Source organism: Bidens hawaiensis, unplaced genomic scaffold, assembly GCF_021521415.1.
Source record: "Bidens hawaiensis isolate Kalapana, Puna unplaced genomic scaffold, B.hawaiensis_p1.1 tig00011542_1, whole genome shotgun sequence".
Taxonomy (NCBI): Eukaryota; Viridiplantae; Streptophyta; class Magnoliopsida; order Asterales; family Asteraceae; genus Bidens; species Bidens hawaiensis.
Window position 1 is genome coordinate 404,731 of NW_027491904.1, and position 14,159 is coordinate 418,889.

Below are 14,159 nucleotides of genomic sequence, written 5' to 3' on the forward strand. Positions count from 1 at the left end.
AGATATAGTCGGTGGGCGGATCTGCCGCCGTTTGCCCGGTCGCCGGGAGTAGACAGCTGTACTCAGGGAGAAAACCCTGAGAGGCGACGAGATTATCGAAGTCAGACTGTTTCAATTTGCAGGGAATCTCATCCCATCTCTTCACCGTTTTGTTCTTCCCCACCTCCTCCGACGAGGCCTCGGCAGCCCGTTTACCCTTGCCGGTCTTCTTCAAAGTGGACATAACCAACGACTTTACACGGCGTTTGCTGGGGGAAATTGTGGTGTCTGGGTTATCAGACATACAATTGTGAATCAAACAGTATGGTTACTTTAAGCACGGAAATCTGGAAGCAAAGGATAAAGGCTCTTAATCGGAATGAAAATTGAAGAAGAAAGAGCTCTGAAAATAACAATGAAGATGAAGAAAAAACCACTCAAAAGGCTTGCTTTTATAGGCCCAGGAGAGAGAAAGAAACAGGTAATGATCAGAGTTACGCTCACGCGCCCCCACTCGCAGGTGCAGGCCAACATGAGCGCGACACGTGTTCCTGACACTGTATGAGGAGACATGAAAGGCCACTGTAGCACCTCGAGCACACGAAAAGTCTGACACATAACGTCTCCATCTCTGACGCATGTCAGCACCAACCAACCACGTACATGGACGATTTATTTCAACCAAAAGGATAGAATTTCGCGCAACGCACTTGTGAGAAATGAAAAAGAAAAGATAAACCCTATTAAAAAAGCAAACCATTAAGTCTAATATCTATCTTACCTCGCTCGCACGAGACAAGACACACATTAGACTGGGGGGGCTTGAAGAGGTATGCACCCGCCTTAACATCGAGCGGGGCGGGTCAACCCACAAGATATAGACAAGAGGCTTGAAATCATGATGTCATGAAGACGCAAATCCAAAACCTATGCGCGTGGCGCATATCACATATGCTCACGCATCACATATGCTCACGCATATCACATCTGCGCGTGGCGCATCTGCGCGTGGCGCATCTGCGCGTAGCGCATATCACATATGCTCACGCATATTACATATGCTTGCGCATATCACATGCTCACGCATATCACATATGCTCACGCATCATATATGCTCACGCATATCGCATCTGCGCGTGGCGCATCTGCGCGTGGCGCATATCACATATGCTCACGCGTATTACATATGCTTGCGCATATCACATGCTCACGCATATCACATCTGCGCATGAAACATCTGCGCGTGTGAATAAAGAGGACCTCGCGCATCCCCAGGATAGGCGCATATCACACATGCACACAATCAACCACGTCCTTATCCAAATCAGGATAAGGACAACCATGATTGTGCTCATCAGACAACCTTCCAGAAGGTATCCTTTAAGGAATAAAGAATATGCTGATGTTGACAGCTGCCAATGAAGGGTGGACAACTCAGCAAAGCCCATGTGCTACCACGTGATTGCACATGGGTCAGGTGAAATACCTTGGTCAGAGAATAATCAATGAAAAAGCACCAGGTGTCCTAAGGACACGTGGCGCGAAGCAATAGGAGGAGGCCAAATATGCCCTAATTGGGTCTGAGCCCAATCATTGGAAACCCTAATACTATAAATACCACACCACCTCCACAGTGGGAGGTAAGCAAGAAAAATATTCTGAGCCCTTACTCACTTTTACATTCTTATTATCTTCTCCTACAAAATCTTATTCTCACACCGGAGGGTTACCCCAAAGAGGACCCCTCTGTCCCTTTCTGAGGGGTAAGTTCACGGTGCTGTTCATTTTGTAGGTGGAAGAACCATATTCCAGAGAATCATCGGTGATATAACACACTCATACCCGAGGAACGTTGATCGTATACTAGTAAGTCCATCTACGCTTCTTCAGATATAAAAGAGTAAAGGACTATAATAATAGTGGGTAAGACTCTTTTGTTCTTTGGTGTGCAAATTGGGATAGTATCGAAGACTTTAAAAATGAATGGGAACACAACAAAAAATTTCTTAGATTCCGGAAGTTGATGGCCCCATAAAGTGGAAATTTTGGCCCAAATTAAATTCTTAATGTTTCTTTTTCAAAAAGAACAAGTCACATTGTCACATACAAACGTACAACACGTGAAAATCATATCACAAAGTAAACTAGTCTCACCATTCACACTTCATCAACTCTGGTGTCTTGTTACACTCGAAACTTAGTCTATGTGTAGTGGTATACCTAAAAAGTAAAAGCGTCTCACCATGTAAGCATGGGGGATTATTAATTGTTCTATAAAAACACGTAATGGTTTAACTAACAACGCAATATAATCTAATCCTATTTTTATATAAAAAGAGTAAATTACAAATTTGTCCTTTACGTTCGTACCAAAGTTCAACGTATATTGACGAGATTTATACTTAGTGTTTCCAAATATTGCACGTTTTATCCTTTGACCTTAGCTTAATTATTTTTTTCTCGTTAAATATGCTTCTTTGCAAGGCACGCGAGAGTACTTGTTACATTACATATTTATTAAAAAAATACAAATTGTAGCATAACCATCCCCATTCGCCATTTTCACAAACACTAGCTGACCATCATGTTGAAACTTGAATTGCATCTCTTTTCTATGTCTTGCTTGTATGCTTCAAAAGCCTTTTGATCTTGGCTCTCCACTTTCAAATATCATTATAAAGAATAAGATCTGGCTGATCAAGAAGAAGTAGTGATTCCATGTAGTCACACATAACAAATAATTCTTTTAATCCATCAATCCCAAGTTTATCGATGCGTTTTGAGTAGAAATCGTAAACAACAAGTTGTAAACGATCATCTCCTTGTTGTGGAATATCATTTATAGGTTCACCACTCTTCTAAAATCCTTAAATATACAACCTCCTTTTAGAGTAAAAGCGAGCTTTGTAAATGATTTTGAAACATCATCCCCTGTCGTCCATACATCAAAATCTAAATTAAACTATCCAGAAGGTTACTTCTCTAAACTCTTCATTTGTCATATCAAATGAAATAATCATATGCCTTAAATCATCATCCATGATAATCCTAACAATCTTAAGCCAATATACCTACCTGATTATGGAGATCATGAAAAAAAATGATTTGATCTACGAGGGAGATTGCCATATGACCTTCTCCAAGCCCCCATGGTTAACTTGAGGAGGGTCCTAAGAGGGAGGTAATCTTGACAATTTTAGGGCATTGGTCTCATGACAAACCTTAAAACCTATAACACTATCATATATGCGTTCTCCAATACTAGGCATTACAACAATAGTTGGCAATGTATACAGAATTGACATACCGAAGACAATGGGTGTCATGTTGCCAATCTTTTCGAAGCAATCTACCAATACATTGGCAACACATATATGGTTAACTAACCCAAGGAATCTGATACATTTAACATGGCTAACAAACTATGATAAAGAAGAAGATTGTTCAAGTTTGGAGTCAAACTTTCTCTTTGACAGAGAGGATATTAGCGACCTGGTTCAACAAATTGTTTCAAACGCTATGATCAAGTGATCCGGGTCCAAGGTGATGCATATTAAAACTTAAGGGGAAATTCTAAAATTGTGCATTTTGACCTCATAATTTCTAAGAATGTCCACAGAATTAAAAAATCCCTAAAATGTCCACTAGTAAACGGACGGTCCTCACAATCTTGAACAATACACGTCCGGTTCTCACCATCATAAAAAAAATAATGTCGTCCTCACCATCTTGAACAATAAACGGGCAGTCCTCACCGTCTTCAAAAACAGTGTCTTTCTCACCATCTTGAACAATAAAGTAGTTGTCCTCACAATCTTGAACAATAAACGTTCGTCATAACATTTTCGTTTAAATCTCGTTGGACCTTACTATTTCTTCACAAACTCCTAGAAAATGAGGGGTCTAGCAAAAAAAAATATATATTGAGTACATAGCTACCACCACTAATCACCACCATTTTTGCTTGTTGCTACCTCTGATATCTATGCCATAAAAAATTGTGCTTCTGACATTTTTTTAAAACTATTGAGTTTTTTTATAAAATTGCTAGGATGGGATAAAAATGGTCTGATCGAACGAATAGCTTAGAGGTGGCTTGATTTAATAGTGGGTCAGTTTAAAGATTTTTGAATTCCATGAACATTCTTAGAAAGTGAAAGGTCAAAATGAACGTTTTAAATATTTCCCAATCTATGTTGGTTTATAGGACTCCAATTAATTTAGTTGTTATTCGACGTGTTAAAAAATTTAAATAACGTATTAGTTTATTGGGTGAGCCTAGTGGTAAGAGGTTTGAGTTTTCTAACGGAGACTCAAGTTCGATTTCTGCTTGTATCATTTCGGTTGTATTGGCAATGAAGGATTTGAGTTGGGCTTTGTGCAAGGTTGTCAGTTTGAACCCCGAGCCCACCCGAGTTTTCGTCCCACCGTGTGCTACGTCAAAGAGTTCTGCTCTTGTAGTGGCACAACGACTATCAAGTGGCAGCCGGCCTCAGGGCCGGCCCAAATGTATTGTAAAGTAAGGCTAGGGCTTTAGGCCCCATAAATTTTAAGGGCCTAATTTAAAAAAAAATTACAAAATTTATATTAGAGTTTTAATTTGATAGTGTTGACAAACAACATAATCTTACTCTACTGGTAAAGTGATTCGTGTGTAAACTAGTTGGTCACGGTTTAAAACTCATTCCCTCCGATATTTTAGTTTTTTGATATTGTTCTAGGTGGGAAAGGCTGAAAGTGAAACAGTAAGCCTTATTACACTACTACACAAAAAGGTATTTGCTATGGTCAAATCCGTAGCTATTTCATAGCAAACAGGGCGCTTGCTACGAAATTGCTACAGATTTGGTTCGTAGGTACAAGTCTCGTAGCTAACTTATTTGCTACAGATTTTTGTTACGAATTCAGAATTTTGCAACGATTTTAGCTACCAAAAGAGACGTCGTTATTTTAGCTACATTAGCTACGGATTTTTGCCACATAATTGTTTGCTACGGATTTTTGGCTACGAATTGTTAGCTACAGAATTCAGCTACGATTTTTTAGCTACCAACTTTTAGCTACTGAATTTTGCTACGATTTCACAAGTGCGTAACTTTGCTACGGATTTTTTAGCTGTAGTTTTTGCTACCAATTTGCTATAAGATTTAGCTACAATTTTTGGATGATTTTTGCTACATATGTAGCCACATAAATTCACATAATTTCGCTACGGATCATGTAAAGTTTTAGCTACACATTTAGCTATAGATTTTGTACATAATTATTTTAAAAAAAGAATTTATATATTTATTTTCCACTTTTTCTCTGTAACATTAAATTCAAACTTTATGAAATATCATAATAAATATAAATACTCAAACCAAAATAAACTATCCAAATATAATACAAGAAAGAACCAATCATCCTAAAAGTAATACAATAAAAACGGAAACTTGCATAGTGGAAATTTTTGTAGCTAGTTTCGTGACGATAATTACAGTTTTTCATTCATTTCAGCATACAATCTTGCATTTTCTTCAACATAGCTTGTTTCTCTACTTTTCCTCGTTCCAACTCTACTATTTTTTCCCGTTCTAACTCGTCTATATTTTCCTCCGACTGTTGCACCTGTAATAATATTATATTCATGTATCATTCTTAATAACAAATCAAAGTTCAATGCTCCAACACAGACCGACCCATGTGCAGTTGGTCCAGTTTTAAGTTGTATCAGGTTCACACTCCTGATTTAGGGGGAAAAAGACCAAACTCTATATTTTTTTTTCCTAAAAGAATACAAACCTTTTATTTTTCCCATATGGGAAGGAAGCCTCTAATGGTGCACCCGTCAGCATGACATACGGGCAGATGATGTTGTTAGTCCCATACAGCTGAGGTTTTTTCTTTCCCCCTGCAATGCCGGCCATAATTTCATATCAAATTCTGTGTGTATGGTAATGTCATCTCCATACTTCTTTACAATCAATTTCTTATATGATTCCTAAGATGGAAACATTAAAAATTAGTACATTAACATTATATAATTAAACTAGTAAATAAACATACATTAACAAAGTAACGAGTCTTACACAAGCTTCCCCCGTCCTCGTGTTGATCCAATCGACATTTTGCTCTATAATAGTGTCTTCCACAACATTGGCTTCTCCAATATCAACATCCGCTAACGCGCTAGAAACTGGCAGCTTATCTAGGGGTCTTGAAACTTTCTTTGTGTGTGTTTGTAGCCAAAACTCACCAAACTTAGCATGCCGCTTCAGTGTGTTGTTCTACCAAGTAGGTATTTATAAGTTGGCAACAGAATAATATTAGTGATGTATTAAATAAATAAACAAACATAGATACATATTTATATCATATTTCAAATTCTAAACTGTTAAACCAAAAAAAAACAACCCGTTTAGGTACGGTTCGGTTTGGATTCAATTTCAACGGTTGGATTTTGGTTTTTGATGTTCAAAACATATTAAACGAACCGTGAACACACCTAATATTAAAGATGATACATTAACATTTCTTACCATTTCTTCTCTTATTGTAAGAAAGCTCTTTGAGCCAACCGCAACTCTACTAGGATCGGGCTCCGGAGACTCGATGTCACGATCGCTGCGTCTTCGTGCAACTTGCCTTATCTTTCCACCACGAAGACTATTACACCAGCACCACAAGAACCACCACAACCAAGAATATCTTTACTACCCTGCATAATGTATTCACACTACATACAAATAAAATTATATGTATAATATCCCTAAATACCAATAATATAAACACTCAAACACATAATTTTTTACATAGATCATCAGCACAAAAACATGAAGATGAACAACTACATCAAATTATGGATGATAAAATACAAATATACAACATCAAGCAATATCTCTTTTTACCCTTTTCTTTATTCTTCCTGTTTATTTCTCAATTCCGAACCACTTGAAGATTCTTCTATTATAGAATAAAGCTTTATTAAAAAAATTAAATGATAAAAGAATTGAGGAGAGAATGTGAGGGGACGAATCAGATTAGTCCAGTTAAGGCTTCATCATCATCTCTAGTGGACCGATTCAGGAGAGAATGCGAGGGAATAAGAGCGTGCCGGCTTTGGGGACGATTAGGGTTTACAGTAATGAGAAAAGAATGAGCGGCACTTTTTGAGTGGGATTACAATTTAGGAGTAGAAGAGAGGTATTTTTTTTTTGAACGGCCAACTAAGTAACGCCGGGTACTTCATACGCGGCCCCCGTTGGCTAAAGGTAGCCCGAGCCGGCCACTAGTCCGGACGGACGGAGCCCCTAGCGGTCCACCTATTGAGGGATTCACCGAATAAAACCCGACCCCCACGCCCGTCAAACGGCACGACAGCGAGGAGCCGGTAAAACCGGGTGAGATCAAGACTCGAACCCTGGCAAGCCAGGGTCATCCCTCATATCTCCCATATAAATTGGTGGTAATGAGGTTTGAACCCCGTACCTCTCACTTGTAAAGTGAGTGCTCTACCATTAAGTCACAACCAATTTATGAGAGCGGTATTACATTACAGTTTTGGATTTAGTTTGAAAAATGCTTATTATCTTTTTTAAAAAACCATTTTAAAAAACTCAGAATTTGGGGTTTTTTGAAAAGATGTTTTTTAACTATTTCAAAAAAGCTAAAATAAAAAAGATTTTTGTGATTGTCAAACATATTTTAACTTATTGGCTTTTTAAAAACACCAATAAACTAATAAGCATTTTTCAAACAAAATCTCAAACATGCTCTTAGGAACCTTCTAAAGAAGCTATGAATTTGCAGTCCGAGCTTGTAAAGTCTATTGTGGAATATATATATCTATAAATTGGAAATGGCCCAATACGTTTTTACGCTCAAGTCCGGTTTTTCGCGACCGGTTGTGGATATAAAACGCAAACTAAACCATCCACTATAGAATAAAAACTATGAAACTGAACAATGATCACTCTATTAAAAATAATCGTCAAAGTTAAAATCAGACCAGTGATCAGTTTCACAGTTTCAAAACGAACATTGACCACTCCTACTACATAAAGTCTATTTGATTATAAAAGAAAAAAAAATAAGTGGTAATAACAAAATAAGAACTAATTTGTTTTTTAATTGTTTAATTTACGTAAATTTATACTCTAGTGCAACTCATTACAATTAGGAAAATTGGATTTTAATAATTCCAATTTAATGTAGTTGGCTGATAATAATCCCTATTTTGAAAGTAGCTGTCACTGGTCCCAACTTTCACACTATTTATTTTCATTGGACCTCCGTTAAAAAAAATTAACGACATTATGTTTTTTTCCAAATTTCAAACTAATATTTTAGGGCTTTTAATCGGAATGAGAATACAAGTCGATTGATGTAAAACTTAACTCGAAACGACGCTTCAAACAGCTTGATTTTTGTTAATTAAAAGTTTAAACACCGAAATTGAAGTTTCCTTTAGTCGTTTGGACCACCGTTTGGAAGTAAGTTTTACATCAATCGACTCGTATTCTCATTCCTATCAAAAGCCCTAAAATATCAGTTTGAAATTTGGAAAAAAACATAACGTCGTTAAGTTCTTTTTAACGGAGGTCCAATGAAAATAAGTGGTGTGAAAGTTGGGACCAATGACTGCTACTTTCAAAGTTGAGATTATTATCAGTCAACTGCATTAAGTTGGGATTATTAAAATCCAATTTTCCTTACAATTAAAACAAAACCTGGTTTATTATGTCATATTGAGTTTTAAATGGTTATATTAGGTTGAAGTGAGTTATATTAGATGCAACGAGTTAATAAAGAATAATATCACATGCGTCTTAATGGGTCCTACCGGGACTAGATAGGACTTGATAACCCATATTGGGCCTTGATAGATCTTAGTGGACTATGAAGAGTTTTAGGCCATCATATCGAGGTTTATATGGTTATATTAGATTGTACTACTTCATATTTGATGTAACGAGTAATAACAAGTCATATATGTACTAATGGGCCATATCGGGCCTCCATGGAACTTGATGGGTCATGTCGGGCCTTGATAGATCTTATTATGCCATATTGGGTTTGATTGGTGCTCCAAACCATGAGTGCGAAACTGAGCCCGAGCTTCACTTGTCGAGTTTGAATTGGCTCGCGAGCCTAGTTAAACCTGCAATTTTTATAATATTACATATAATAAAAATAATTATACATATATATATATATATAAAATAATTAATAAAGTGTAAATGAGTCGAGCTTGAGCTTGTAAAACTACCCACGAGTAGAGCTCAAGCTTTAAAAGTAGAGATCGAAACGAGATGAGCTCGAGTATCACGTTGATAATAACACACTTTTGTTACGATTTTCAAAATTATTTTTTATGGTCTTTGCTATGGATATCACAAAATAAGTTTCAATGTGCTTTTTTTTATATATATTTTTTGCTACGCATTTTTCAAACTATTTTGTGTCAATATTATTATTTTCTCCTAAATTTGCTAGGAATTTTGCTATATATTTCCCAAACTTAGTTTTAGAATTCTTTTTTTGATTTTGCTATGCATTTGTAACGAATTTCATGCCAATATTTTTATTTTCTTAAATTTGCTATGAATTTTGTTACGGCTTATAATAAACTTTATTTTACAAAGCTATAAATATTTGTTTTCAAGATTTTGCTACCGGTTTTATGAAGTCATTTTTATCAAAAAAAAAATTTCATGTTTGCTACAGATTTTGCTACGACTTCATTTTTGCAATAGAATATCCGTAGCTAAGTCATAGCAAAATGTATCCCTAGCTAATCCATAGCTACTTCGTAGCAAAATTGGCGACCGATTTTTTCCGTAGCAAAAAATCCGTACCAAATACCTATTTATGTAGTAGTGTTACCCAATATTTTATAGTGTTACGTTTATATTTTATTTTTCTCTTGTTAAGATTAATTCAATATTTTTTTCTATTACTTCAAATACTCTACAATTTTTTTAAATGAGAGGAGGTTTTTCTAGAGAGAGGTAAGTCGAGGGTAGCCTCCCGCTTGACCGATTTATCGGAGTCGGAGGAAGATCTCTCATCCGATCATCCTGAACACGAAGGGGCTGCTCTCGATGTGAGATCAGCAGCAAAAGAAAGAAGAAAAGGGCCATGATCCTATGTTCGTTTTCCCCCTGCTCTGATGATGCGCTCCTTGTTCGCGGAGCTACATACCAGAAAAAGAAAAGGATCTCTCTATTACTTTGAGAGGAGAATCGTTGGTTTTTTCGACGGACTACGTGGGAAATACGAGATCTAGGCAAGCCGCTACCTGTTCTCCCCTTGCCCTTGAACGATAGAAGAACTACTTATCTTCTCTTAGGTAGCGGTCGGTCGGTTCGCATCTATGGTCAATCAAAAGGTCCGCGGACCCATTCTTCTATACGATAAATCGCCATCTCGTAGCACCACCACGACACCGATTCCCCGACAAAACCCCCGATTTCCCGAGAGTTAGATAGCCGATAGTAGTAGAAGCTCTAAGGCCAAAGTTTTATTCAATAACTTGAGAGTATATTGTAGTTTCCAGTTGCAGCCAAAGTTCTTTCGAGTTTATAATATTAAAATTTAACATTATATAGATATAACATTCGTATTTCTATAATTAATATGAATATTATAGCTGTAAATGCTTATATTGAAATTGTCAAATGTGTGTAGTGTCGTCCACAAGATGTATTTCCATTTTCTTTCAATCATGTTGCTTTCATCTCGTATTTCAATACATTCACATTTTGGTTTGTTTATTTTAAAAAACAAATATGTTATTGTAATTCACTAGCTTATGTTACATAATAGATTGTCTAAAGAGAAATTAACTAATTTGGTTTTACATTTAAACTTTATCTAACAAAATCTGAAGCAGAATGAATAAAAATATGAATAAAACGAGCCGAATGTTTTTCAAAAAGGCCTCAAATTTTTTATTTGCTTTAGGCCATCAAATTTGTTGGGCCGTCACTGGCCGGCGGTATGGTTTCCCGAGGGAACGCTCAATCCAAACTCTGAAAGACAACGTAAGAGCGATTAAGGTGCTGTTTGTTTTTGCAGACATAAACTGTCTGCAAGCTGATTTCATCTGTTTTCATGTCTGCAACTGAAGATGTGGTCTGAAGATCTGCAAGCTGAAAATATAAGACTGTTTGTTTTTATAAGCTGATACTGTCTGCATAACTGTCAAACTTATCTCACAAGATAGAAGTCATTTATTCAAGTTACATCTAGTTTTTAGTCTTTGCTTGCCATGCCGATTTGGTTTTGGTGGGTGGTGGAAGGTGGTGGTGGTGGATGGTGGTAGTGGCGGCGGACGGTGGGTAGTGGCGGTGGATGGTGGTGGTGGACAATGGGTGGTGGTGATGGATGGTTTTGGTTGGTGGTGGACGGTGGTGGTGATGGATGGTGGTGGTGGTGGGTGATGGATGGTGGTGGTGGCGGTGATGGATGGTGGTGGTGGTGATGGATGGTGGTGGTGATGGATGGTGGGTGGTGGACGGTGGTGGTGATGGATGGTGGTGGTGGTGGCGGACGGTGGTGGTGATGGATGGTGGGTGGTGGACGGTGGTGGTGATGGATGGTGGGTGGTGGACGGTGGTGGTGGCGGTGATGGATGGTGGTGGTGGTGGCGGTGATGGATGGTGGTGGTGGTGGGTGATGGATGGTGGTGGTGGCGGTGATGGATGGTGGTGGTGGTGGCGGACGGTGGTGGTGATGGATGGTGGGTGGTGGACGGTGGTGGTGATGGATGGTGGGTGGTGGACGGTGGTGGTGGCGGTGGATGGTGGTGGACGGTGGCGGCGGGGTACGGGGGTGGTGGTGGCGGCGTACGGTGGGTGGTGGTGTTGGCGGACGGTGGTAGGAGCAGTGGATGAGAGGGTGGCTGCAAAGGGAGAAGAGTATGGTTTTTTTGTGAAGATGTTTTAAGCAAGATTTCCTTGCTTTTCTTTTAAGATGAAAGAAGATAACTTCAGATCTGTTTTAAGAAAAAAAACAAACAGTCTTCAAGGGTAATGTCTGCGCGCCTGCAGACATTAGCTCCCTTGAAGATGTTTGAAGAAAAAACAAACACCCCCTAAGACAACATAATCTGCCAAAATGGACCAGCATAAGGGCTCTCCTAATTTAGAAAATGTGTTATCCTAAATGCAATAAAATCGCCTTAAAAAAGGTTAAAATTAGTTTTTTTGGGCCATTAGACGGTTATTAAAATAGAAGCAGAGTATGTAATTTATTCGATAGCCTTCCTTCCTTAGTTGTTCCATTTCAGTATCTCTGGTAAACCCTAGAAATCAGTTGTTCAAAATGTCAGATAACATACCTGTTGAAATCCAACTGGAAATCGTGAAGTGGCTTCATGTGAAATCGCTGATTCAGTGCCGATCGGTCTCCAAAACATGGAAGTCTATCATCGACAGCTCTGATTTTATTAAAAAGCATTCCCGTTGCCACCGCACACAGGTACAACACCGTATGAAGATATGTTTTTCACTGTCGATGGTGGATATGATCGTGATGTCAAATATGTTTCAATTGTTGATGATCATACTTTTCCCGAACACAAACTATCCCCGAGTCCTCCTCAATTGCTTGGCATGCTTGCTCGTCCCTGCAGGATAATTGGCAGTTCTCATGGTTTGTTAGCTTTGTATGGCGGTCGTAGGACGGACATGGTTGTTCTTTGGAATATTTCTATTAGAAAAGCGGTAGCTGTTGCCGTGCCTTCTAATGTAGAAGAAGGGATATATAGAACTGCTATAGGTTTTGGGGTTTGTCATAAGACTAATGACCCTAAGATTGTCAAGATTACGTATCTTAGTCATCACAAGACGGCGGGTATGGAAAGTGTCACTTGCAACCTTCCTGAGGTTGAGGTTTTTACATTAAGCACACGGGCTTGGAGAAGGTCATATGGCAATCTCCCTCGTAAATCAATTCAATTTGATGACTATAATACTGTAGTTATAGATGGTGTTTATTATTGGCTTGCTATGGATGTGATTACTGTGGACGGTGGTTTTAGGTTTATGATTATTTCATTTGATATGACAAGTGAAGAGTTTAGTGAAGTAAACCTTCCAAATTGTTTTGCTGGTATGGGTTATAAATTGTCATTGTATAAGCTTGGGGAATCTCTTGTTGTGGTTGTTCAAGATGAACATCTCATTAATGGAGCTTTTGATGTATGGATGATGGGGGGTGGTGTTCCAAAATTGTTTACAAAGCTATGGACTATTACTCCTAACGTACATGCTTTACTAGCGGGATTTCGGAAGAGTGGTGAACCTATATATGACACTCTCGTGATTGATGATATTGTGATTGATGGATCAATGGGTTTATATTATGCGTATCAGTACATGGAAACGCTACTTCTGCTTGATCAGCCAAATGTATGGTTTATGAATGACATTTGAAGGTGGAGCTAAGAACAAAAGGATTTTGAAGCATACAAGCAAGGCATAGAGATTGAGGTGCAATACAAGATGACCCTCAAGTTTCAAGGTGATTTGGTTTCATCACTTCTTAGGTGGTATGCCCTTCAATATTTCAGTAACAATGTGCTACTTAATCCAGGTTTAATTTTATATTATTTTACTACATGTCTTTCGCTGGTAACTAGAATGTCTATCTTCCCCAAAAGATCCATGAATTTGGGTAGTGTATTATTGGAATGGTTGAGTGAAAAAAACACATGCTTGTTAAAATGTTGTATTTGATTTCTTCAGCTACTGCTTCTTCTTCATGCACTTGTGCTTTTATATGTTGCTTTAACATATGTTTGGAAGTTTGAATGGTGATTTTTTTAATTATTATTATTATTATTATTATTATTATTATTATTATTATTATTATTATTCTAACATACTTAATTACTTCGGTTAATGTTATAATAGATTGAAGAAGTAAAGTTAAACATTACATAAGTAACATAACTACTGAAGTTGCAGGGTATGTAATCTGCAAGTAGAGGTTGCAAAATGCTGTTTGTGTTAGGGGTCAAAATGAAAATAAAGGAAAATCATTATTAAGTCAAAATAATCCGGGAAGATGACATAAGTGCAGATTTCCTCTTATTTTAGAAGATATCTCACATTTTACCAGTTGGATAACACCAACCTTGCTTTTAGACAATCTAGCTAAGAAGCACGGAAACGCGAAACATAGTGGAGTCC

At 37.8% G+C, this 14,159-nt stretch overlaps 1 protein-coding gene across 1 annotated transcript; it reads left to right on the forward strand.

Moving 5' to 3' along the window:
- Nucleotides 1-12,235: 12,235 nt before the first annotated feature.
- On the forward strand, nucleotides 12,236-13,708 carry LOC143538284 (F-box protein CPR1-like). The gene is made up of 2 exons (XM_077031873.1): nucleotides 12,236-12,427; nucleotides 12,463-13,708. Exons 1-2 carry the CDS (start codon nucleotides 12,289-12,291, stop codon nucleotides 13,398-13,400), a joined length of 1,077 nt encoding a protein of 358 aa, XP_076887988.1. The 5' UTR covers nucleotides 12,236-12,288; the 3' UTR covers nucleotides 13,401-13,708.
- The last annotated feature ends 451 nt before the right edge of the window (nucleotides 13,709-14,159 follow it).

What these genes read in the sequence shown, in the direction of transcription:
- LOC143538284 (XM_077031873.1), top strand. Translation starts at nt 12,289, where the DNA reads ATGTCAGATAACATACCTGTTGAAATCCAACTGGAAATCGTGAAGTGG. An exon ending in TTTTATTAAAAAGCATTCCC is followed by an intron (nt 12,428 to 12,462) that starts GTTGCCACCGCA and finishes CACCGTATGAAG; the next exon opens with ATATGTTTTTCACTGTCGAT.